The following is a 27,290-nucleotide window of genomic DNA, read 5'->3' as shown; positions in this document are numbered from 1 at the left end:
ACAAATTGAGGAGTCTTCTCCAACCTGGTGCCCTCCAGATGTTGTGGACTACATCTCCCATCATCCCCAGCCAGAAAGGCAAGTGGTCAGGGATGATGGGAGTTGTAGTCCAGCAACATCCGGGGGAGGGGGCATTGGGTTGGGAAAGCCTGAAGCAGAGCAGAGAGTGGATTGTATAGACCTCTATGGGTCTCTAGTAGCCCACCTGATTGACCCATAACCACCTTTGCTTCTCTGCCAAACCACACCTCCTTCATAGCAGTGCAACTGAAACTTTGCTGGGATCTCTGTGCTTTGCTGGGGAGGCTACAGCATATCCTGACCCCCATCATTTAAAATGTGGTCTATCATGAGGAAGAGGCACCCTGACCACCTTTGCCCCCCCACTCCCATCCTTAACAAAAAACGACAACCTTATTACTGACCCAACCAGGCCTAGTTGCACTTTTTAGACGGACATCCTTCCTGCTAATCAGACATTCACTCATCACGTCTTCCTTCAGTGCTGAGCTAGGCATCTTGGCTCATTTAAAATTCAGGTCTTCCAGCCTTAGGCTGGTCCCTGCAACTTAGTCCAGAGCTTAAACTTTAAAATGCTTTTACAATGGAAGGGGCAGCCTTCTTGCACCTATTTGTAAAAGAGATGTCCACCCTTCTTGACCCTTTTTGTTATACATCTGCCGAGATCCCCCCCCCCTTAATTCAGGATAGTGACTTTCAGATCCTACTCAATCAGCCCTTACATGTTCATTTACACCTGTCTCCAGGTCTGCATTATCTGACCTAAACTGCAGAAATCTGGGCCTATGCCTTTTGGTTATGATCCTAGTCTCCTAGCCTTCCTGGCCATTGCAACCAAACGAACAATATTCTGCACAGTGCAGTCAGTTCCTCTTGATGCCTTCAGCACCCTGGACAGAGCAACGGAGGCAGCAAGATGCTTGACCAATCCTCAGGATTATTTCTCCAGCTCCCTGTGGTGAGGATTTAGTCTCTGAGCTGGTTTTAAATCAATACATCTTTGGATACATTTAAAATTAAAGATGAAGGAATTTCCTGTTTAAGCTTTAAAAGAGCTCCCAGTAATTTATCTGAACGCTGAGAAAAGGGAAAGGCATGTCAGAGCGTTGTCCTTTATTTCAGCCTAACCCCAGAGGAAATTACACCAAGATTCACATATCACACTTCGTTGAGAAGCACCGACAGGCAGATTACTATACATACTGTGGTGTGTATACACACACACACACATACACACAACCTCACATGAGCCAGAGACATTCCACAAGCTTAGTGAAACACTTATGTTCCAGTACTTACCAGGGCACTCTGGAGCCTAGGCTAGCAAGTCTTTCTAGGCCCTAGAGTTTCCATTCCAATATGGCACTCTGCAAAGGTTGTTGGACTACAACTCTCACTCATGCCTGACCCAACCGCCATACCGACTGGGACTGATGGGAGTCCCAAAATGTGTGGAGGTCACCACATTGGCTTAAAGTGGGTCTCATCAAACCTTCAGTCTCATCAAACCAGTGGAAAGGAGCTTTCAAGCCTGGTTCTGTTGGCCTCCTCCTGCCCCGGAAAAACGGGTACCCCTTTACAGCACAAGACTGCAACAACCAAATGTTCCAAAATAGCTTAACTCGCTGTGTGTCTTCCTCCCATGCAGCCCACTTAAAATCAGGTTCATCCCCATTTAGCAAAACGACCCAGACACAGAAACTTCTGGTTATCCCAATTCTGCCCACTGTTCCATCCTAGTTGGGGGGCAAGCGCCCCACTCTTACCCATCTTGACACCTTCCCCTCCCTCCTTTGGAATTTGGGTTGGTTTGAGTGGGGGGCGAGGAAGGTCCTTTGGGGAGGGGGGTGTGCGGTGGGGGCAGAGAGAGTTGTGTATGGGTGGGGAGGGGTCCCCCGAGGCCCCGCTTCCCCCCTTACCTGCCAGCAGCTGCATCCAGGCGCAGATCTTGTAGACCGTGGCCGTGTTGCAGAAGAAGAAGAGCGAGAAGCAGGTGATGCAGCCCAGGATCAGCACCATGGAGAGCAGCACGAAGAAGGAGGCGGCCTTGAAGGCGCGCGAGGGGATGCTGCGGAAGTCGGCGAAGGAGCCGTGGCAGGTGAGCTCGCGGTTGTTGCCCTCGTTGCCCACGCAGTAGTGGAAGAGGCCGAAGTAGCCCGGCTTGGGCGTGCTGACGCTGTCGCCGATCCAGTAGGGCTGGATGAAGACCACCACGTTGATGATGGCGAAGCAGATGGTGAAGATGGCCCACAGCACGCCGATGGCCCGCGAGTTCCGCATGTAGTTGTCATGGTACAGCTTCGAGGCCTCCTGCGACGGCAGCATCCTGCGGCCGGGAGGCTCAGAGCGCGGGGCCCCGGCGGCGGCGGCGGCGACACGCGGGGACGGCGAGGAGGAAGAGGAGGAGGAGGAGAGGGGCGCACCGGCGCGCGCGCGCGGACGGCGGCACCAGCAGCAGCAGCACCACCTCACTGGCCGAGGCGGAGTGGCCCCGGGAGCCCCGCCGAGGGGAGACCCGAGGGGGCGCCGGAGGGAGGCCAGGCCATGGGGCGGCAGGAAGGGCTCGCGAGGCTGCGGCAGGCAGGCAGGGAGGGAGCCCTAGGCGCGCCCGCTCGCTCCCTGCAGCGCCAGCCGCGCCAGCCGCGACTCCATCTTGGCTGCGGCGGCGGCGGCGCCGGCTGGGTCGTTGCTCCTGCTCGGTCGCTCGCCTGCCTGCTCGCCTCCCTCCCTCCCTCCCTCCTCGCCTGCCTGCCTGCCCGCCCGCCTGCCTGCCTGCTCGCTTGCTTGCTTACTTGCCCGGCCGGAGCTTGCCCGCGCGCGCGCGCACGAGCCCGGTGGCGCGAGCGCGAGGGGAGGGCAGAGCGGGAGGAAATCAGGTAGAGAGAAGGAAGCGCCCAGGCAGCTTCCTAAAAAGGGGAGGGGGAGGGAGAGAAGGAGGAGGAGGAGAAGGGATCGCAGCGCACATGCGCCCAGGCAAGCAGGTCAAGGGAGGAGCTGAGTGGACGGCATCCATTTCTACGCATGCGCCGGGGGGATTGGAACCCGGAGCCGGGCTGCGGGCACGTGGGCTGTGGAGCAGGAGGCCGGAGTCTAGGCGCGCTGTAGCCAAGTCGGCGTAATATCATAGCCATATAACGCAGCCTCCTGTGGACTAGCGGCTTGGAAGACTCCATTCCGTTTTGCGGTGCTGAGGTTTCCTCTTTCTCACCTCTCAGAAAAGAGCAGCAGAGCCCTTTCCTACAGTGGAGCTCAGCTCTAGTGTTATGCTATATAATTTAAGGTGCTTTTAAGCCGCCCTTGTCTATATTGCAGTACAGTGGTTCCTCAGGTTACATACGCTTCAGGTTACAGACTCCGCTAACCCAGAAATAGTACCTCGGGTTAAGAACTTTGCTTCAGGATGAGAACAGAAATTGTGTTCTGGCTGCGCGGCCGCAGCTGGAGGCCCCATTAGCTAAAGTGGTGCTTCACGTTAAGAACAGTTTCAGTTTAAGAACGGACCTCGGGAACGAATTAAGTACGTAACCAGAGGTACCACTGTACAAGATGCAGAGGTACTGGGGTCAAGTCTACAACAGTAAACCTAAGTGGGGGGAAATCAGCTGATCTTCAGTCTAGGCCAGGGCAGGTCCAACTTTTCATGCCAAGTGGGCCACAAATGTACTTTGACACAGAACCCGCAGGCTGCACACTACCTTGTCATGCAGGTGGGTGGGGAGTGAGGCCAAAATCTGGTGCCCCCACAGCCCTCATGTTGCTTTCCCAAAGCCTGCTATGCCAGGCAGGGCTTTGGGAAGGAGGTGTGAGGCTCTGGCAGGGTCATGGAGTCACCCCATCTCCTTCCCAAAGCTGAGAAAGCAACAACTAGGCTTTGGGAAGGAGAAAGGAGGACTCTAGGACTCTGCCAGACCCCTCACTCTTCCTCCCCAAAGCCCAGCAATTCGCTTACATGGCTTTGGGAAGCCAGCCTGATGGCTGAACTGTGTGTGTGTGTTTAATGTTGCTGAGGGCCACCAAAAATGCCTCAAGGGCTGCATGCAGCCCACGGACCACATGTCAGACCGCCCTAGTCCATGCCTTTATGTTGTTGATCTAGCCCATTAGGTCCAGTTGCGGACGACTCTGGGGTTGCAGCGCTCATCTCGCTTTACTGGCTGAGGGAGCCGGCGTTTGTCCGCAGACAGTTTTTCCAGGTCATGTGGCCAGCATGACTAAGCTGCTTCTGGCGAACCAGAGCAGCGCACAGAAACGCTGTTTACCTTCCCGCTGGAGTGGTACCTATTTATCTATTTGCACTTTGACATGCTTTCGAAGTGGGGATTTGAACCGCCGACCTTCTGATCGGCTTGGATCAGGTTTAGATCACAGTGCCACCCAGGCTGTGAATCATTAGAATCATATAATTGCAGGGTTGGAAGGGACCACGAGGGTCAACTTGATCCAAACCACCCCACCCCCCGCACGACAACCCGGAGATTTAAGAGTCTCATGCTCTACCGACTGAGCTATCTCATTACTCTAAAGCAGGGACGTTCAACTCCCAAGAGACAATGATCTACTCAGAATGAAAAACTGACGGTGATCAGTTTTTTGGGGGTTCAGGTCAAAGTTGTCGACCCTTTTTTAGGGGGGGCACGGGCAGCTGTGGGAACAGGATGATGGACTTAGATGAGTCTTCGGCCTGATCCAGCATACTCTATGTTCTTATGAAAGTTTGTAGCACAAGTGTGTATTCAGTCCCTGGCATCTCTAGGCAGGGCTGGGAGAGAATCCTGTCCAAAACCCTCGATAGCCACTGCCAGTCAGTGTAGACAACAACTGAGCTCTGTATACGGCAGCTTCCTATGTTTGGTAGATCTTGCTAAGAATGGAAACCAAGGAGTTATTTCAGGAATCCTCCTCCTTTTGATTCTCTCTTTTTCTCTTAACTCCAACCGCCTCCTCTCTGCAAAGGAAGCCTGAAAGAAATTGTAGTTTGTTTAATTTTTATGAAGAATTTTCAACAAACATAGACTACATACTGAGTAGTCCCCATGGCCCACCACCACCCATATTTTTTTTTAAGCATTTCACCACGCTTGTTGTGCATTGCCCCGACCATGAGCCCGTGGTGTTGTGGTGGTGGTGGTGGTGTTTTCAAGTCACAGCCATTTCCATGTGTTGAAGTGACAATAACGATTGGAAGAATGGATGTCTTCACCAAGTTCAAGCTAAACTCAATGGACCCAACTCACTTCTCATTTCTGGGGCTTCGGGGCAGGATTCCAATATGAGAGGGCTCTTTTCCCGGCTAGGGAGCAGATGCTGGGAATAAACAATGGGGTGTTTTTCTCCATCATGTATTTTGTCTAGCCAGGGTCAGGAATTGGGTGATGGACTTGAGGTTGGAATGCTGCGGACAGACACCTGGAAGTAAATCACATAGGAAGCTAATTGCCTTGTACAGTGGTACCTCGGGTTAAGAACTTTGTTTGTTCTGGAGGTCCGTTCTTAACCTGAAGTCTTAACCTGAAGTCTTAACTTGAAGTTAACTGTTCTTAACCTGTTCTGGAGGTCCGTTCTTAACCTTAACCTGAGGTACCACTTTAGCTAATGGGGCTTCCCGCTGCCGCCGCACAATTTCTGTTCTCATCCTGAAGCAAAGTTCTTAACCCAAGGTACTATTTCTGGGTTAGCAGAGTCTGTAACCTGAAGCGTATGTAACCCGAGGTACCACTGTATTAGGCAAGACCATTGGTCCATTTAGCCCGGTATAGTCTACTCCATGGGTAGGCAAACTAAGGCCCAGGGGCCGGATACGACCCAATCGTCTTCTAAATCCGGCCTACGGACGGTCCGGGAATCAGTGTGTTTTTACATGAGTAGAATGTGTGCTTTTATTTAAAATGCATTTCTGGGTTATTTGTGGGGCATAGGAATTCGTTCATATTTCCCCCCAAAAAATATAGTCCAGCCCCCCACATGGTCTGAGGGACAGTAGGCCGGTCCACTCCTGAAAAAGTTTGCTGACCCCTGGTCTATTCCATTGGCCCCAACTGTTGGGTTGGGGCTAGATTTAAGTCTGTTTCTCTCTATTGGAATAATTTTTAGGTGCTTTAATTCACAGAATCAAAGAATTGCAAAGTTGGAAGGAATCCCCGGGGTCATCTAGTCCAGTGTTTCCCAAACTTGGGTCTTCTTTTGGACTACAATTCCCATCATGCCTGACCGCTGGTCCTACTAGCTAGGGATGATGGGAGTTGTAGTCCAAAAACAGCTGGAGACACAGGTTTGGGAAACGCTGATGTATTCCAGTGCCCTGCAATGCAGGAATCGCGAACATGTCAGATGGCCACCTGACCTCTTCTTAAAAACCTGCAGTTGTTGTATTGCTTGTGTGTTTGCTGCCCTGGGCTCTTTTTGGGGATGGAGGGCGGGGTATAAATAAAATAAATAGACAGCAACACGCAAATACCTTGTTTTAAGAAAAGGAAAATAAGCGAGTCCCCAAATGCACGGTTGGGTTAAAGGTGGGTCCCATATCTGACAAAACTGAAGGAGGTCTGCCGTGACTAGCAGTAGCTTTCTGGAGTCATTTTGCATTCATGCTAGTGGCTCTTTTTAATTGAGAGATACTGGGGATTGGACTTCTCTATGCCAAGGAAACATTCCTCCAGTGAGCTGCCGTCCCTGCTCTAAGCTTCAGTGCACATAACTTTGATGATTTCTGCAAAGTGAACACGCACAGGTTGCATTGTCAGCAGACCCTGGGCCAGACTCCACAAAAGCAGTTCATGTTCTTGAGCCCTAAAATATATCCTTTGGGGGGGCGAGGAGGAGTGGAGGAGGGAGACCAATTTTAAATTAGCCATTTCCTCCTCCTTTTTTGTTTGTTAAAGATTTTATTGATTTTCCATTTTCAAAACAAATATCCAATATCAATACAGTGGTACCTTGGGTTACATACACTTCAGGTTACAGACTCCGCTAACCCAGAAATAGTGCTTCAGGTTAAGAACTTTGCTTCAGGGTGAGAACAGAAATCGTGCTCTGGCGGCGCGGTGGCAGCGGGAGGCTCCAGTAGCTAAAGTGGTGCTTCAGCTTAAGAACAGTTTCAGGTTAAGTACGGACCTCTGTAACGAATTAAGTACTTAACCCGCGGTACCACTGTACTGAACAGTTTTTCATTCCACCCCCCCACCCCCCGTTGACTTCCCTCAGCTTCCATTTCTGGTTTATTACATCAAATGATATGTTCTGCTGTTTAGCCATTTCCATCTTCTATTCTGAATGAAAAAGGTAAGATGGGTCAGGATTATTATTTATTAAATTTGTATAGCGTCATTCCCCTTCATGGATCGCTGCCATGTTGTGGCGAAGGGGCTTGAATAACTCCCAAGAAGCTATGAGCTATGCTGTGCAGGGCCACCCAAAATGGAACAGGTCATAGCCGAGAGTTTAGACTAAATGTGATCCACCTGGAGAAGGAACTGGCGATCCACTCCAGTATTTTGCCAAGAAAACTCCATGGACATAAAAAAGGAGGAGAAGCTTTGAGAAGAAAGAGATTTTCCAAGGCATGCTCTGGTTCACCGAGAGTCGAACACGACCAAGACGACTAAACAACAACATACCGCCCTTCGTTTGAAGACCACAGGGCAGTTCACAGCATAAAAATACAAACTGAGAACACAAAATGCACTATAAAGCAAAACAAACTGGTAACAGCCCACCAAAGACATTTACAAGGCCATAGAATGTTAATCAGCCAAAGGCCTGGTCACAAAGAAATGCTTTTACCTGGTGCCTAAAGACAGGTAATGAAGGTGTCCAGTGAGCCTCCCTGGGGAGAGCGTTCCACAAGCAGGGAGCCACCAAAGAAAAGGCCTGTTCTCGTGTTGCTGCCCTCCTGGACTCCCATGGAAGAGGCACGTGAAGGATGACGATCACAGGGTCCGGGTCAGTTCATATGGGAAGAGGCGGTCTCCCCATAGGAAAGTGTGTACATAGGAAAGGAACGAAAGGCTATTTCATTTATTGATCTATTAATGTTTTTCATCCTGCTTTCTAGAGGAAATCAGAATGCCTCCCAAAGTAGCTTACAGCAATTAAAATTCAGGATGCAGTGCTTGCGGCAGACACTGCCTGTAATTGAAAATGAGACACAGGCGCTGCCCTCAGGCTTACAGAATAAATGACAAGGCATACAAGGGAAGAGGAGTGGTGGGTAAAAGGCAGAAGGAGGGAGATCAGTCCGACAAAGCTAGAGGTGGGTGGTTAACAGATATTTATGACATTTCCTCCCTCTCCCATCTTCCCTCTAAGGATCTCGGGTGGTTTAAAGCAGTGATGGCCAAACTCGGCCCTCCAGCTGTTTTGGGACTACAATTCCCATCATCCCTTGCTAACAGGACCAGTGGTCAGGGATGATGGGAATTGTAGTCCCAAAACAGCTGGAGGGCCAAGTTTGGCCTTCGCTGGTTTAAAGCGTTCTCCTGCACCATTTCACCAGTGTGCCAGTGTGGTGTAGTGGTTAAGAGCGGTAGACTCGTAATCTGGGGAACCGGGTTTGCATCTCCGCTCCTCCACATGCAGCTGCTGGGTGACCTTGGGCCAGTCACACTTCTCTGAAGTCTCTCAGCCCCACTCACCTCCCAGAGTGTTTGTTGTGGGGGAGGAAGGGAAAGGAGAATGTTAGCGGCTTGGAGACTCCTGAAGGAGAGTGAAAGGCGGGATATCAAATCCAAACTCTTCTTCTTCTTCTTCTTCTTCACCTTCACAACCAACCTGTGTAGTAGGTTAGGCTAAGCCCACATTTGCACCATACATTTAAAGCGCCATGATACTGCTTGAAACTGTCATGGCTCCCCCCAAAGAATTCTGGGAGCAGTGTTAGAAACTGGGCTATGAAAGCTAGGAGCTAAATGGCACCTTAAACCTAGGTTATAGGTGCGGCAATGTCTAGGGGTGTTTTTATAATAAGAATACAAAGCTGAAAGTGAATAAACAGCAGCTAAGATACTATGTTCATTTTTCACATGGTCTAGTCCTTCCTCTGCCCACCCCACCCCCTAATATTCTTAAGAGGGTCTCTTCTCCAGTCTTCAGAGAGTAGCTAGAAGCAGGGAGGCAGAAAAAGGTCCTCCTTTCCTTCCCCTCTGCAGTTTTAATCTGAAATCTTAGGCGCGGCACTGCGCCCAGAGCTCAGAAACCGCCCGTGCTAAATGAAATTCCCAAATGTGCCTGGAACAATGGGAGTTCCCAACACTGTCTGGAAGCTGTAGTTTGTTGAGGGTGCTGTGGTTTGTTAGGAGACCCCTATTCCCTTCCCAGAGCTACAATTCCCAGAGTGGTTTAACTGGTCCTTTACAGTTCCCTAGGACAGGCAACCAGATATTTGGGTGTCCTGCATCGGTATTTGGGTGTCCGAAGTGGAGCTTTTGCATAAGGTTAGGCGATCAGCATGCTTTGCCAGAAACTGTCCACACACACACACAAACATTCTCTTCCCTTCTCCCCTTCATAATCGCATGACCCTGTAATTACAGTGTTATTATTGTCTAATTGTCCCTGGTTTGTTTATTTAGCTCCTCTTGTAATCTTCTAAAATGAAAATCAATTTTAAAAAGTATGCCTTTATGCAGATATGCAGGTGGGAGTTCTTGATCAAGGGCTTTGGAAACCACAGATAACTTCTGAAAGGATCAACAAGGTGAGCGCAACCCCTATCAGTCTGTAAACAGAGATAAGTCCCAGGTGTGATTTCAGTGCTCTGAAAACCAAAACTGGCATGGTTCCAGAAACAGGATGGATGGTCAGGTGTACCTGAAGCTTGTGTATGCCTGATCACAAATCCTGTTCTCCCTAAAAGTAGCAATGGATATACCCCGTAGCCCTCAATATGTTGTTGACACCATCTCCCATCAACCCAGCCAGGTCGGCTGAAATATACTCGGAGTCAAGTGTGGATTTCATGCTCTTTATTCAGCTCATAGTAGTGAGGAATGAAAGTTCCCCCCAAATATCCGCTTTATATACATTATTTACACAATGGGCCGCACATGATTGGCTAATTCCGGGATTCTCTCGTGGGCCAATCAGGTTGCGGATTCACTTCCACCTGGAGCTGGATTGGGTGGCTCCTGCGGACCAATCATACTGCTGCATTCTGAATCCTATTGTTTTAGGACCAATCAGACTGCTGCATTTTGGATCCTATTGTTCTAGGACCATTCAGACTGCTGCATTTTGGATCCTATTCAACTCAGTACATAACACCAGCCAATGGTCAAGGTAGATGGAAGTGGTAGTTCAATAGCTCCTGGATGGGCACAGATTCCCCAGAAAAAGGTAAGGAATAGCTAGGGAATCGGCATCCAGGTTGATTTTACTTTTCCCTTTTCTTTTTTGGCGGGAGCTGAATGACTACTGATTTAAACCCATCAGGCACTCCTCCACCCTGGAGTGTTGGGTAATAACCCCAGCTATTGAAATGCTCAGACCCTCCCAATTCATTTTTATCAGCCCAGATGTGCACAGATGTTTGGTCACAAGGGAGCTGCCTCCCTAGCGCCAGCAAGCATACTCACTGCATTGGGGGACAATAATAATCCTGGATCTCCTGTGCTGTTGTCTGAAGGCACATTATGCATACAGAACTCTTGCTGAAGCTAAGGAGGTCTGGATTTTTGTCTCTGCCTGGGTGGTAGACCTTCTAGGACCCCTGTGTAAAATGATAACGGTAAAAGGTAAAGGACCCGTGGACGGTTAAGTTCAGTCAAAGGCGACTCTGGGGTTGTGGCGCTCATCTCGCTTTCAGGCCAAGGGAGCCAGCATTTGTCTGCAGACAGCTTTCCGCGTCATGTGGCCAGGAGGACTAAACCGCTTCTGGTGCAACGGGACACTGTGACGAGTGCCAGAGCGCACGGAAATGCCATTTACCTTCCTGCCACAGTGGTATCTATTTATCTACTTGCACTGGTGTGCTATTGAACTGCTAGGTTGGCAGGAGCTGGGACAGAGCAACGGGACCTCCCCCCTTCGCAGGGATTCGAACCACCGACCTTCTGATCGGCAAGCCAAAGAGGCTCAGTGGCTTAGACCACAGCGCCACCCGCTCACAGGATCCCTGTGTACCCCAGGTTCAGTGGTTGAAATGTAATTGATCAATCATAGAATCACAGAATTGAAGAGTTGGAAGGGATCACGAGGGTCATCTAGTCCAGCAGGAATCTTTTGCCCAACACGGGACTTGAACCCACAACCCTGAAATTAACAGTCTCATGTTCTACTGACTGAGCTATCCCAGGAAGCTTCAGGCTCTCACAGAATAAGCAGCCCTGTAATTTGATCTATAGATTTCGGAGCACCCACATTTTTTGAAACGGGAAATTTTGTTCCTTTTCAGATTGATCTAGGTGTTAATACCATGCTACACTTCGCCTCCCAAGTGCTGGCCCACCCATGAGGTGGGCTGAAGTATCTGCTGGTGGGGTCACATGATGGCAACAGCGGCTTCCAACAAGATCTCGCGAGAGTTTCATGAGATCTCACTGGAAGCCACCCCACCACTGCAGCTGTGTGACCCCGGTAAGGGCGGCGTTGCTAAGGGGAGGGTGCAATTTCTCTTTTTGCCTCAGATGGCAAAACAGAATAGATTAGCATGCCAGTACAAAGTAAGTCCATTCTTAAGGAAATCGGCTATTCTTAAGGAAATCAGCCCTGAGTGCTTACTGGAAGGACAGATCCTGGAGCTGAGGCTCCAATACTTTGGTCACCTCATGAGAAGAGAAGACTCCCTGGAAAAGACCCTGATGTTGAGAAAGATGGAAGGCACAAGGAGAAGGGGACGACAGAGGACGAGATGGTTGGACAGTGTTCTCGAAGCTACCAGCATGAGTTTAACCAAACTGCGGGAGGCAGTGGAAGACAGGAGTGCCTGGCGTGCTCTGGTCCATGGGGTCATGAAGAGTCGGACATGACTAAACAACAACAAAGTAAGTGCAGTGTATATTGTAAGTGCTCAGACCCTCATAGAACTGACAGGGGTCGGGGTGGGGTAGTGAAATCACCACTTAGGAGCATATTAGGGTCAACAGCTTTCACTGGTTTTTTATTATTATTATTTTATATACCACTTAATGCTCAAATAGGCTCCCCAGCAGTTTGTCAGTGTGAAAACCAACTAACTACACAAGCAGTAAAATAGAAACATCCATAATTAGAATATGCAATGAAACCATCCCATTAAAACAACACGGTAATTAAAACGGGAGACTTGGGCTGAGAGATCAAGGGAATGCTTGCACTAACAGGTGCATCTTCAAAAGCTGGTGGGATGCCAGTAAAGATCCCATCAACCAATTTTTTATGTCCATTAATTAGTAGGCACCAATTTTAATCAGTGTGATTATGACTGAAGAGCATATTTGTTTATTTTTCAGACTGCGCTGGTCCTGATGTAAAGGTGGCCTTTTCTTCTAACAGCGAATACAGGTACAGTGGTACCTCGGGTTAAGTACTTAATTCGTTCCGGATGTCCATTCTTAACCTGAAACGGTTCTTAACCTGAAGCACCACTTTAGCTAATGGGGCCTCCTGCTGCCACCGCGCCGCCAGAGCATAATTTCTGTTCTCATCCTGAAGCAAAGTTCTTAACCCGAGGTACTATTTCTGGGTTAGCGGAGTCTGTAACCTGAAGCGTATGTAACCCAAGGTGCCGCTGTAGCTGCTCTTGCTTACTGTCATGGTACAGTTCTTTCCGTATCTCGGAAAGGCACCAGCCCTGAGGCTTGGGTAACAGCAGATTTCTTTGGAGTGATCATTTTGTGATATTATGGCTGTGAACAAAGCTGTATTGTAACTTCTGAATAAATGGAGTTTTTTTGGGGGGGGAATATTTGTTTTAAATTTAATTAACATCAATTCATCCATTTCAAAAGTAGGATTGCAATGTTTGATCTGCTAGATTATAAAATGCTTTGAATCTATAATCAAACAGTGGTAGTTTTATTTTTTCAAACCAACCAACCATGCATTATCTTTCCTGCAAGTTCTTATACAAGTTGCAGATAGCAAGCACCATCTTAAAGAGGTATTCTCCTTTTTTTCTCACGAAGAAAAGAAGGCCTTACTTAAGATGCTACCAGCTGCAGCACATGTAAGGTAAAGGTAAAGGGACCCCAGACCATTAGGTCCAGTCATGGCCGACTCTGGGGTTGCGGCGCTCATCTCGCTTTATTGGCTGAGGGAGCCGGCGTACAGCTTCCGGGTCATGTGGCCAGCATGACTAAGCCGCTTCTGGCAAACCAGAGCAGCGCATGGAAACACCGTTTACCTACCCGCCGGAGAGGTACCTGTTTATCTACTTGCACTTTGATGTGCTTTCGAGCTGCTAGGTTGGCAGGAGCAGGGACCGAGCGACGGGAGCTCACCCCGTCGCAGGGATTCGAACCGCTGACCTTCTGATTGGCAAGTCTTAGGCTCTGTGGTTTAACTGCAGCACATGTACACATGAAAGGGGGAAATCATGATGCTTCATTTGTATTGTTTGTATCAATATACAAATCTGTGCACATGTAATAAATTCATTAAGAAAAAAATAAACCATTGGTTAGCTTTTAAAATATATATATATATCAGGTGATAGGCCTAGTTGAAAGGCCTTTGGCATCTCAAGCTGAAAATCCCAGGTATCAGGTGGTATGAAAAATATCTGGCAGAGATTCTAGACAGTCTGACTGCCTGTCAGAATAGACAACAGTGAATGGACAAATGGTCTGATTCAGTATCACTGCATGTATTCATCTTCATGAGAGTCAGGCAATTAGTCAAGTCAGATTTATTTATGTATCCACTTCCTGCAATTAGTGCACTCCAAGTAGGCTTGCACCAGATATAAATGCATCATCATTCATTCTCTCTAACAGAGAACTCAGGTGGTGAGGGCTGACAGTTTTGCAACCAAAATGGGGCCAAGTGAGAAACGAGAGAGAGAGAGAGAGAGAGAGAGAGAGAGAGAGAGAGAGAAATTGGCATCCTTGGAGTATCTACAAGGTTTTTAGTACACTTTTTAAAACATCATTATCATCATATATTATTTACTTTGTTGAGCAGTGGTTTCCCCAGCCACTCTGGGCAGCTCCCAACAGAATATTAAAAACACGACAAAACATCAAACATTAAAAACTTCCCTAAACAGGGCTGCCTTCAGATGTCTTCTAAAAGTCAGATAGTTACTTATCTCCTTGACATCTGATGAGAGGCATTCCACAGGGTGGGTGCCACCACCGAGAAGGCCCTCTGCCTGGTTCCCTGTAACCTCACTTATCACAATGAGGGAACTGCCAGAAGGCCCTCAGAGCTGGACCTCAGCGTCTGGGCAGAACAATGGGGGTGGAGACGCTCCTTCAGGTATACAGGGCTGGTATACAATGAATTGCACTGATAATAGCTGTTTTTTTATATATAGCATTTTAGATCATCTCCCCCTGCCACACACCCACACCCTGGCTTTAACTGGTAGTGTGATAAGTAGGGAGACAAACAGTAGGTGGCGCTACAGCCAATGACAGACGGAGTCAATTGATTCCAAATTTGCCCCCATCCTTCTCCCTGCTGAGTTCTATAAGGACAACACTGAAGCTAAAGAGGAAGATTATTTCAGGCAGTGTCACCTCCTGGACTGTTGTAAGTAAAAAGTCAAGGGTTTGCCTGAGGTTGGTGGAGCTGTGACCCATATACCCTGTTAGACCAGCCTCCACTGACTAAATCCCAACAGACCAACGAGAACAGAATAAGGGCGAGAGATGGAATATGGAAGGCCATAGCTAGCTAGTTGGCTGAAACCATATCAAACTATCTCTAGCATTTTCTTTCTGGCCCCACTCGTTTCCTCTAATAGCAAACTCAGGTAGTTGAATGCCGATAGAATTGGAGCCCAAAACTGGGCCACTGAGAAACAAGAAGAAGGCATGTTTGGATGAGCACAGATGGAAATATCAATGCTATTGTTTTGAAGGCAACCCAAAAAGAGAAACCCCTAATGACGCCTGAGCATGTTCAGTTGCTTCAGAAGGTTGAGTGTCATTTGGAAAACCAGGGTGTGGGAGAGCGAATTTGTGTGTTTGAATGCCTTGCAACCTAACAGCATCCTAGAGGAGGGTAAGATGAGGCAGCTTGAATCCTGACCAGGAACACTCCTGTTGGGTATGAGGCATGGGCGTAGCCAGGATTTATGTTACAGCAGTGCCGAATTTATGTATAAGCTAAACAAACTATAGCTTAGGGCCCCACTCTCTTGGGGGCCCCCAAAAAAATTCAAGGGAAAAAACCTGGATGTACATTTCCAAAATATAAGATAAAAAACAAATAAAATAAAACCTACATACAGCAACAGTATTTTGTGTTGTGTAGGCTCCTATGGTGTAAGTAATAGGACCTATTAGGTCCATAAATTACCATATAGCATATATTCAACACAAAAAGAGCGACAATTCGTTGTTGACAAAGAACTGCTGGGCATATATAGGGCCCCATTACCTTCAGTAGCTTAGGACCTCATCAAACCTAAATCCAGCCCTGTGTTAGAGGGGCAGGCTTCATTAAATAGTTTTACTGATTTACTTGATTGGGGGGCAGCTGCCCCACCGGCTACGCCCATGGTGTGAGCCTGCAAACCTACCACACTCACATTCCATAATAATAAAATTTCCTTCAAAACACGACTAACCAAAAAAACACAGAACAAGCAATGCTAGTAATCAATACAGTCACAGTACATTTGCCCAAACTAGCATTTTAAACGTTATTTAATTGACTTGACACATTCAAAATCCCTTTGTAAGTATTAGTAGCTGCTTAATGCTTGAAACACTCTCCTACAGAATGAGGTTTGGAGCATCGTTCAACATTAAGAGTTCACGAGCTACAATAATCCAACACTATTTTGGCCCCAGCAAGCATTCGGATCTAACGAGCGCCTGTTCAAATTGCAAGCAAAATATGTTGGCTACTGGGATGCACATGAATGCCTCAAAAAGAGTCACCTGGGATATGTGGTTGTGATGGGGGAACCTAAACAGCTCTGCGAATCCACTCTCAGTAATATTCACGGGTGAATTTTCCTTAACTGTTTGCTGAACTTAGCAGTTGCAGGTATCTCTCTCTTGCTTCAAACAGAATATTCCAAGGCGATGCCAAAGGTGTCTTAAGATGCACGAAAATAGAACATGATGGGGCTAACACATTTATTCCTGACTGAGAGGTGCGTAGGACAAAGCACTGGAGGAAAGTCTGGAGGCTACATACTTTTGCAGGGAATCAAAGTGTATTTTACTCCTTCCCACGCAAATCAAACTTTATTTTTAGTTCAATCAGCGTTTTATTAATCGCTGCAGCAAAATTAATTGCTACTACTCAGTTTTAAGGTGGTGGGATGCAGTTTTAATTAGCGCCCCCCCCCCCCCGGTTTTTATGTTTTTGGTGGAATTTTGTACATCACTTGGAATGGTAGTTGTGCCTGAACTCATGATTTATTTACAGTAACAACTAAGTATTGCATTTTCTTGGGTGGGTAACAATTCCTCAGCAGTGATCTCTGCTGTCTGGTTTTTAAAAGGCAAGGTTTCTAGTCCTTAAAGCTGTGTTTGAAAGTATAATTGCAACACACTGTGAAATCTTGGGAACTCAAAGAGAGAGCCAAGTAGGATTTTTGGAAGTCAGTGGGTAGAACCTCAGATAAAACTCTGAAAATTTGAAAATATAGACAGATTTTCTTAAGGGGCATGGTTTAGGCTTTTGTCCCTCCCCATGTCCTAATTCTGGGCTTCCCGGGGACACCAGGTTGGCCACTGCCTAGGAAAGAGAATGCCAGACTAAATCAACTCTGTGCTCTGATGGTGCAGAGAGGGCCCTGCTCATGTTCTCTTTCAACTGTGCAGCTCAAAGCCAAACGTGCCGAAGATGCTGCTGATGCAGAAAGATACAATATGGCCTGGGATTGTCGTGATCCCCTGGACTGAACCATCTGCAGATGGCAGATCTCTTGCCTGTGCACAGTGGCGTAGCGTGGGTTGTCAGACCCGGGGCAAGGCAAGTAATTTGCGCCCCCTAACCCGTGGATTTTAGTAGGGGCAGAGAGCTGCGAGTGTGAGCGCGCCCCCCCCCCCAGATGTTGCGCCCGGTGCAGCCGGCCCCCCTGCACCCCTCACGCTACGCCACTGCCTGTGCAAGATGCCTGGACCCCTCCATCAGATGCATCACAACCCAAGTCATGATATGCCACAGGTAGACCTGTATGTCTGAACTAAAGCCTGCCCTGCTTCCGTTTTCACCAAGGCTATTGGAAATCACAATTCCCTATGCAGGTCTAATCAGAAGAAGGCCTCCTTATATTCTCAAATAAGTATACAGTGGTACCTCGGGTTACAGACGCTTCAGGTTACAGACTCTGCTAACCCAGAAATAGTACCTGGGGTTCAGAACTTTGCTTCAGGATAAGAACAGAAATCGTGCTCCGGCAGCAGCAGGAGGCCCCATTAGCTAAAGTGGTGCTTCAGGTTAAGAACAGTTTCAGGTTAAGAACAGACCTCCAGAACGAATTAAGTTCTTAACCCGAGGTACCACTGTACAGAATATTTTTTTTTTTAATTTTTAAAAGTACAATGGACCAATACCGTTACAGTTCTGGAAAGCAAGTGAAAGCAATTGTAATAAAAAGTTAAAATTTGTTTCTGATTTTTGTGTGTGTGTGTGTGTGAACACTCCCCCCTCTCCAACCACACATATACACAAAGAAAGACTATGGCGGAAGACTACTAATTTGTACTCAGATAGCTGGTGTGTGTGTGTGTGTCTTATTTTCCAGCAACTCATACAGCGGAAGATGGGGGTGGAGTGGAAGAATCAAATTTTAAAAATCAATTCATTAAGATGGCCCCTTGCCATTTCCACACGCTACACAACTACATAGACTCAGGACAAATTGCAAGAAGCAGTATTTAATCAGTGAGAGAAAGACAAGGAGGGAATCAAGGAGGGTAACAAACTGGAAGGCACTGTTGTGAGATGGAAGAATGTGTTTGGGGAATGCTTTGGGAAGCATCTGAGGCTGCATCCGACAAAGGATCGTGTGGGGGTGGTGGTTTAAGCCCAAATTACCTCCTCCAAGCCCCCCTAAGACGCTGCGTTGGCCACCTTTTGAGCAATTCAGAAACCCGGCGCGTTCTCCTAGCCTGTTGGAAACGAATTAATGCGCCTTGCATTGCTCATTGGCTCTGGCAAGGCCCCAGGCAAGCGAGGAGGCCTTTTACTCCTCGCTTGCGGGAAAGTCGCTCTGTAACAGGGAATCCGCATCGCGTGCACGGTTCCCAGGCGGGCGGCGGCGCCCTTCCTCCCATCCTCCTTGCGCAGGGATGCCAAAAAAAGCAGCAGCCCGGGTCCTCCCTAGCATATTAACCAATCGCCGCAGCAGAGGCGTCTCGGAGGATGCTCTGCAGCCAATCCGGCTGCGTCATGATGCTTCTGGTACCTGCGGTGCTCGGGGAGGGAGAAGGGAGGGAGCCCACCTCGGCTGTGCCAAAAGCTGGTGATGGAAGCTGCAGGCAGGCAGGGAGAAGGCAAAGCGGAGCAGTGGTGGGAAGAGGAGCGGCTGCCCTGCTTCCCGGGCTCCCTTTCACACCGTTTGGCTCAGATACTCCTGCAGCCAAGCTGGTGCCAATTAATTGCTCTGTTGTCCTTTGGGCACAGGACTGCCATACACAAGGCCTTGCAGAGCCAGGCAGAGGCCCAGGCCAGGTAGATAATGTGGCCCTCCCCCTTTTTTAAGCCATGGGATAACTGAAGCCTTATAAATAAGTAAGTAAAGGTAAAGGGACCCCTGACCATTAGGTCCAGTCGTGACTGACTCTGGGGTTGCGCGCTCATCTCGCTCTATAGGCCGAGGGAGCCGATGTACAGCTTCCGGGCCATGTGGCCAGCATGACTAAGCCGCTTCTGGCGAACCAGAGCAGCGCACGGAAACGCCGTTTAACTTCCCACTGGAGCGGTATCTATTTATCTACTTGCACTTTGACGTGCTTTCGAACTGCTAGGTTGGCAGGAACAGGGACCGAGCAACGGGAGCTCACCCCGTCGCAGGGATTCGAACCGCCGACCTTCTGATCAGCAAGTCCTAGGCTCTGTGGTTTAACCCACAGTGCCACCCGCGTCCCTATTCCAGTGGCAGTACCATGGTTTTTCTCTCACCCTCCTTTATCCAAGGCTGTAAGTAAGAGCAGCAGTAACTGTGTTGAAGCTTAGGGAAATGGGTGGTGCTGTGGTCTAAACCACTGAGCCTCTTGAGCTTGCCAATCAGAAGGTCGGCGGTTCGAATCCCTGCAATTGGGTGAACTCCCATTGCTTTGTCCCAGCTCCTGCCAACCTAGCAGTTAGAAAGCACTCCAGTGCAAGTAAATAAATAGGTACCACTGCGGCATAAATGGCGTTTCCGTGTGCTCTCGTTTCCATCATGGTGTTCTGTTGTGCCAGAAGCGATTTAGTCATGCTGGCCACATGACTCGGAAAGCTGTCTGTGGACAAACGCTGGCTCCCTCGGCCTAAAAGCGAGATGAGTGCTGCAACCCCATAGTAGCCTTTGACTGGACTTAACCATCCAGGGGTCCTTTACCTTCACCTTTTACCTTATTCAGAGGCTTGACGCTTCTGGCGGTGAAGGTAGAACAGTGGCTAGTACACTCATCATACAATCAAGTGTCTCGTGATAAACAGCTTACACAAGAATTTTTTTTTATAATGGCGTTTTCCAAAACCTGCCAAACCTATTTCCAAATTTCAGGTTTATATATGCCAATTTTCAGTGAACAGAAGCTCACAAGGGGCAGTTTACAAAGTGAAAACGATGCCAAACCCCATTTGTAGTCCCCACCCCAATAAAACTATAGTGGCCAGAAATGGCAGAAAGCAGGAGAAAAGAAATGCAGACATACCCCAAAGGGATGGTGTGGGTATCCTACAACACTCTACCTCTAGCTATATGGGTCGTGGGTGGCGCTGTGGGTTAAACCACAGACCCTAGGACTTGCCGATCAGAAGGTCGGCGGTTCAAATCCCCGCAACGGGGTGAGCTCTCGTTGCTCTGTCCCTGCTCCTGCCAACCTAGCAGTTCAAAAGCACATAAAAGTGCAAGTAGATCAATAGGCACTGCTCTGGCAGGAAGGTAAATGGCGTTTCTGTGCACTGCTCTGGTTCGCCAGAAGCAGCTTATTCATGCTGGCCAATAAAGCAAGATGAGCGCCCCAACCCCAGTCGGCCATGACTGGACCTAATGGTCAGGGGTCCCTTTACCATTACCTTTAACTCTAACTATAGCAGGGGTCAGCAAACTTTTTCAGCAGAGGGCCAGTCCACTGTCCCTCAGACCTTGTGGTGGGCTGGACTATATTTTGAAAAAAGAAGAAGAACGAATTCCTATGCCCCACAAATAACCCAGAGATGCATTTTAAATAAAAGCACACATTCTACTCATGTAAAAACACCAGGCAGACCCCACAAATAACCCAGAGCTGCATTTTAAATAAAAGGACATTCTACTCATGTAAAAACACAGATTCCCGAACCGTCCCCCGGCCGGATTTAGAAGGCGATTGGGCCGGACACGGCCCCGAGGCCTTAGTGTGCCTACCCATGAGCTAGATTTATGAATAGCAGGAGTCTCATTGCAATCAAAGCAGAGACATCACCTTGCCAACAAGGTCCATATAGTTAAAGCTATGGTTTTCCCAGTAGTGATGTATGGAAGTGAGAGCTGGACCATAAAGAAGGCTGATCGCCGAAGAATGGATGCTTTTGAATTATGGTGCTGGAGGAGACTCTTGAGAGCCCCATGGACTGCAAGAAGATCAAACCTATCCGTTCTTAAGGAAATCAGCCCTGAGTGCTCACTGGAAGGACAGATCCTGAAGCTGAGGCTCCAATGCTTTGGCCACCTCATGAGAAGAGAAGACTCCTTGGAAAAGACCCTGATGTTGGGAAAGATGGAGGGCACAAGGAGAACGGGACGACAGAGGACGAGATGGTTGGACAGTGTTCTCGAAGCTACCAGCATGAGTTTGACCAAACTGCGGGAGGCAGTGGAGGACAGAAGTGCCTGGTGTGCTCTGGTCCATGGGGTCACAAAGAATCGGACACGACTAAACGACTAAACAACAACAACAACAACATTGCAATCAGGTGGCTCCGGGAGCCCTCTCTAAATGCAAACACTTCATTTTTGGTGGGCGACAGAGGTGGTAATAATACTATCTCTGGGCATTTAAGTAGCATATTTCCAGTGTTCAGGGCACTTCCTATAAATTGCATTGATGCTCCTCACGACGGCCTTGCAAGGCAGACCAGTGTCACCATTCTCCCTGTTGCGGGTGAGGGCTAACAGAATCTGAGCAAATAGTGGCTTCCCCAGTGAGGCTGAGCCCAGGGATTCCCCAACTCGCACTGTATGTGCTGTGTCAGCTCTTCTGCAGCTGCTGCTCCATGGAAATCTATTAGTAGCAAGGGGGACTACAGAGAGAGTTGCATCTGGTAATAATGCAAGCTGTGCTTTCCAAAAGTGGCAAAGGGAGACAGGAAAACAGAGCGAGAAGAAAACAGAGCTCTAGCACCACCTGGCGGTTGCAATCCAAAGCTGGCCATGTCTTAAAAAATAATACATTTTTTTGGCCTTGTTTTCCTTGGGGCTAGTTAACAAACCTACTTTCGGCTTGGTTCATTTCCACAACAGGGTCCTGTTATCCAGAATTGCAACCTAATTATTACATCACTATGTCACATGGAAACCCAACCTCCATTCCCTCTGCTACCCTGATCAGTCTACCCAGAGCCGGCCCTATCCCTAGACAGAGTGAGGCCATCGCCTCGGCTGGTGGATGCAGGAGGGGAGCAGCAACAGCCTCCTGTTTCTCTTCAGTCCCCTGGTTTGCGCCTTGTGGCCTGATCTGCCCCTCAGAACTACCTTGCTGCCGTTGGGTAAGATGGAAGACACTGCCCCATTGCCAGTATAGGAATAGGTAGAGGTAAAGGGACCCCTGAACATTAGGTCCAGTCGTGGCCGACTCTGGGGTTGTGGCGCTCATCTCGCTTTACTGGCCGAGGGAGCTGGCGTGCAGCTTCCGGGTCATATGGCCAGCATGACTAAGCTGCTTCTGGTGAACCAGAGCAGCGCACGGAAACGCCGTTTACCTTCCCGCCGGAGTGGTACCTATTTATCTACTTGCACTGGTGTGCTTTCGAACTGCTAGGTTGGCAGGAGCAGGGACTGAGCAACGAGAGCTCACCCCGTCACAGGGATTCAAACCTCTGACCTTCTGATCGGCAAACCCTAGGCTCTGTGGTTTAACCCACAGCGCCACCCACATCTCGGTATAGGAATAATAAGATTTAATTGCCCGCCCGGTTGGCTTCTGTATGTGTCCTGTTGTGAGGCAGCAAAATATATTGGGCTGGCCCTTGTCAGTCAGCCGTTGTTCTGAAGGGCCACTTCAAGAAAGGAGTGATGCGAGATGGGCTTCAACTTTTATCTCCTAAGCCTAACGTTTAAAAAACATGTTGCCACAAATTTCTGCTTTTTATGGTTGGCAATTGGGGAAAGAGGAGGTATGGTCTTTCTGGAGAGCCAGATTTGGTCATGAGATGCTCTTTTTTATGCCTATTGTGCTGCATAAGTCCTTGATGGGAAGGATTAGAGTGGTATCTCGGGTTACATACGCTTCAGGTTACAGACGCTTCAGGTTACAGACTCCACTAACCCAGAAATAATACCTCGGGTTAAGAACTTTGCTTCAGGATGAGAACAGAAATTGTGCGGCGGCGGCAGCACAACGGCAGCAGCAGGAGGCCCCATTAGCTAAAGTGGTGCTTCAGGTTAAGAACAGTTTCAGGTTAAGTACAGACCTCTGGAACAAATTAAGTACTTAACCTGAGGTACCACTGTATTGTCTGAAACTCTGGATAGCTGTCAGTGCTAACAGCCCTGAAATAGATGGACCCATGGTCTGACTCAGTATAAGGCCTCTTGGAAGGCCTCTTCCAACATAAAATTACAGGCCTCCATTTCAGCCTTTTGAGGGCTGTTTGTGGATATAGCCCTGTTTGTTTGACATGAATTATTTTTTTCTGAGTGTGAGATCTGAATCTTCTCGGATCACAATTTGAATTATTTCAGCACACTGGGGACATGTACACGCCATACATTTAAAGCAAAATACTTTCACCGAAGAATCCTGGGGTCTTTACTTTGTTAAAAGTGCTGGGAATTGTAGTTCTGGGAGGGGTAAGCGACAGTTCCCAGCATTCTTGGGGGCTTTTGCTTTAAATGCATGGTGTGCACCATGCTCTAAATGCATGGTGTCTGCTCAGTGCTGGCCCTACCATTGGGTAGCAAACGGTTCATATTGTTTTTTCGTTATTAAATTTTATTTATACCTTTCAGATATATATATTTCACTGATTTTGCAATCATATTGACATTTTAAAACTCGAATTCCTTCCCCCTCTTTCTGCGGTTCCTTAAATTTATTTTGAATATCTTCTGCATATCCAAATTAACACAACTTACTCATTTATTTATCATACTCTCTCTCTCTCTCTCTCTCTCTCTCTCTCTTACGTAGCTGCAGGTTATTACAATAATCCTGCCAGTGTTTTAATCTGTTTACAATTTATCTGTAAATATTCAATAAACCATTTCCATTCTTTTACAAAAAGTTTGTTATCGTGATTTCTTATTCGTCCGGTAAGTTTCGCCATGTCTTCCTTTGCTGGGACTTCTTTCCATTTGGGGGCAAGTAACGTTCTTGCTCAGAAGATCAAACTGATCCATTCTTAAGGAAATCAGCCCTGAGGACGAGATGGTTGGACAGTGTTCTCGAAGCTACCAGCATGAGTCTGACCAAACTGCGGGAGGCAGTGGAAGACAGAAGTGCCTGGCGTGCTCTGGTCCATGGGGTCACGAAGAGTCGGACACGACTAAATGACTAAACAACAACAATAACAACAACAACATTCTTGTTCAGACGGTTCATAGTTCAATGTATTTTTATTTATTTTTACAGCAGGGAGGTGGGGGAAAAGAGAGTTAAGGGTGAAATTTTCCTGCTTCAGGTGTGACAATAACTTGGCTGGCTTTGGATACGAGGCACTTTGACTTACTGGGCATGTGTGTGGCATTTGCTTCTCCACCTCAGAAAATATCTTACACCTGCTGAAGGCTATGGAAAGGAGAAATGGGGAAGAGTTCGCAGAGATCTTGTTATTTCCTTGCAGAGACTGAACTCCACCTCCGTTGTGAGCCCGCTTGCTGGAACTGGAAGCCTGCTGAGGCATGAAAAGGCCTGGCAAAACGGCCTGTCTGGTTTCCACCACCCTGCGGGACCCTCTGCTGAGCCTTGTTACTGGCTAGCACGTAGCTCAGAGGGGAAACAGCTGACCCTGTCAGGTCTCTGAAAGGGAAGCTGCTCCACAATGCAATGTGACAAAAGCGGGTGGCAGCCGCTAGGATAGCCCCGAAAGCAGCAGTGGTGGTGGCGGCAGCAGCGGCTGCAGCAGCAGCGTAAGTTCCAGAGATCAGGAAGAGGGGTTGCTTGCAAGCACTGCCCTTGCTGACCAGCCTTTCATGTATAAACCAGCACTGTATTAAAGGATGGGGAGAGCCTAGGCGAAGCTACATTCCTTCGCCATTTCCCAGAAAAAGCAGGATGATCAGTTACTGCAGGTCAGCTTCCTAAGGAGAATTCAGGGAACGTAAGAAGAGAGATGGTGTTGGAGGAGACTCTTGAGAGTCCCATGGACTGCAAGAAGATCAAACCTCTCCATTCTGAAGGAAATCAGCCCTGTGTGCTCACTGGAAGGACAGATCCTGAAGCTGAGACTCCAGTACTTTGGCCACCTCATGAGAAGAGAAGACTCCCTGGAGAAGACCCTGATGTTGGGAAAGATGGAGGGCACAAGGAGAAGGGGACGACAGAGGACGAGATGGTTGGACAGTGTTCTCAAAGCTACCAGCATGAGTCTGACCAAACTGCAGGAGGCAGTGGAAGACAGGAGTGCCTGGCATGCTCTGCTCCATGGGGTCACGAAGAGTCGGACATGACTAAACGACTAAACAACAACAGCAAGAAGAGAGAGAGAGAGACCTGCTGGATTGGGCAGTGGTCCATCTAGTCCAGAATCTATTTCTCACAGCAGCAGCCAACTAGATGCCTATGGGAAACCCATAAGCAGAAACCGAGCTCAGCAGCGCTCTCCCCTGCTTGCAACTGGTATTCAGAGACATATAGCCTGCGGCAGTGGAGTCTCTCCTAGCCCTGTCTGAAAACGCTGCCTGCAGCTTTCTGTGTGCACAGCAGATGAACTATTGCTGAACTCGGGCCCTGCTCCTGTTATTTAGAGGTATACTACATGCGAACGCAGATGACCATGCGCAGAAACTGCAGCTCTTGATCAGACCCTGAACAGCTGGACCCCTGCACCAGTTCCTCAGTTTCTGATCCTGTAAATGCAGACCACCAGAGGGCTCAATAAATACTATTATTTGCTGTCTGCCATGGACAGCAGGTAGGGGGACGTGGGTGGTGCTGTGGGTTAAACCACAGAGCCTAGGACTTGCCGATCAGAAGGTCGGCAGTTTGAATCCCCACATTGCTCGGTCCCTGCTCCTGCCAACCTAGTAGTTCGAAAGCACGGCAAAATGCAAGTAGATAAATAGGTACCGTGCGCTGCTCTGGTTCACCAGAAGCGGCTTAGTCATGCTGCCCACATGACCCGGAAGCTGTACGCTGGCTCCCTCGGCCAATAAAGCGAGATGAACGCTGCAACCCGAGTCGGCCATGACTGGACCTAATGGTCAGGGGTCCCTTTACCTTTACGGACAGCAGGAATTGTCAAGCATAAACAGTAGTTAGGCTATGTTCAGTTTGGCACATCACAGCACCCCAATCCATGGTACATCCAACTTTAAAACTAGCCAAATGTGCAGGCATTCGGAGGTTCTCTCTCCATGTTACTAAACAGTTTCAGCTGCTGATTTCTGCAGCTTGAGGTGCAATTAAAGACACAGAAGCTGGTCAGTTGGCAATCTTGGCACTTGATATCATGGACTCGTTTCTCCGTCACTATAGAGCTATGCTGATTAAGATTTATTCCCCCCTCCCCAACACCTGTGTATTTGTAAGTTGTGGTCAGAGTGCCTGGGAGTAAAGGTAAAGGGACCCCTGATCATTAGGTCCAGTCATGGCCGACTCTGGGGTTGCGGCGCTCATCACGCTTTATTGGCCGAGGGAGCCAGCGTACAGCTTCCAGGTCATGTGGCCAGCATGACTAAGCCGCTTCTGGCGAACCAGAGCAGTGCACGGAAATGCCGTTGACCTTCCCGCCGGAGCGGTACCTATTTATCTACTTACACTTTGACGTGCTTTCGAACTGCTAGGTTGGCAGGAGCAGGGACCGAGCAACGGGAGCTCACCCCGTCGCAGGGATTCGAACTGCCGACCTTCTGACTGGCAAGTCCTCGGCTCTTTGGTTTAACCCATAGTGCCACGCGTGTATTTTTAGGTTGTGGTCAGAGTGCCTGGGAGACCAGCATTCAAATCCCCACTCAGCCAGGAAGCCCACTGGGTGACACACACATACAACACTCACATCATGAATCTGATTAAGACAAAGGCGGGGAACCTTTTTCAACCCACATTACCCTCCAAGTGTAACTGAAAGTGGAGAATCACCACCGCCTTCTCCAAACATCCTCAAAGGGGATTCTCACTACTGGGCAATCCAGGGAGGTCTTGTTAAAGAGGCTTGCACCATGGCCTCCTTCAAGGCAGATGGTACTTTCCCTCTTCCTTGGACCCATCCAGTCAGTTTCCTACAGCCAGGCCTAAGGAACCACACTGCTTCAAGCAGCTTATCTGAGAGCCAGTGCGGTGTAGTGGTTAAGAGCTACAAGCACTGGAACGGATCCAGCATGGATGGAACAGGGAACAGGCAGTGTTCTGCATGCCTCCATCAGACTTGCTCTAGGCGTGGCATCCAACACTATCCAAACCTGTAGCCTAGGGAAGGGGCATGCATTGGGGAGAATCGCCAAGCATGGGTAGAGAGAAGCACACTCATTCCCCTGGGCCTGAAATCCTGGTCCTTAAGTTGACTCCTGCTCACGTGAGAAATCTCTTAAGTCCATAAGGTGTTGCATGTTTCTTTCTCTCGTTTTTGCTGCAAGAGACCAAGGTGTTAGCCGGTTGCAT

The 27,290-nt window shown here is 48.5% G+C and overlaps 2 protein-coding genes across 3 annotated transcripts in view; both read right to left on the bottom strand.

Annotated features, from left to right (window-relative positions):
• Positions 1 to 2,969, bottom strand: part of LHFPL4 (LHFPL tetraspan subfamily member 4) — a 57,896-nt gene extending 54,927 nt beyond the window's left edge. The window contains exon 1 of one of the 2 annotated variants that reach the window (XM_083725317.1): positions 1,941 to 2,969. In XM_083725317.1, coding sequence (XP_083581443.1) covers positions 1,941 to 2,346 — 406 coding nt within the window. In that variant the 5' untranslated portion in view covers positions 2,347 to 2,969. The remainder of the gene's footprint in view (positions 1 to 1,940) is intronic. The other variant, XM_083725316.1, reaches the window with a different exon arrangement.
• The window catches only part of CAMK1 (calcium/calmodulin dependent protein kinase I), a 289,871-nt gene that overhangs the window by 17,376 nt on the left and 245,205 nt on the right, over positions 1 to 27,290 (bottom strand). The window lies entirely within an intron of this gene.

The sequence above is a fragment of the Podarcis gaigeae genome (genome assembly GCF_964106915.1).
Source record: "Podarcis gaigeae genome assembly, chromosome: 2".
In the NCBI taxonomy this organism is placed as follows: domain Eukaryota; kingdom Metazoa; phylum Chordata; class Lepidosauria; order Squamata; family Lacertidae; genus Podarcis; species Podarcis gaigeae.
This window is presented reverse-complemented; position numbering and strand designations above follow the sequence as displayed.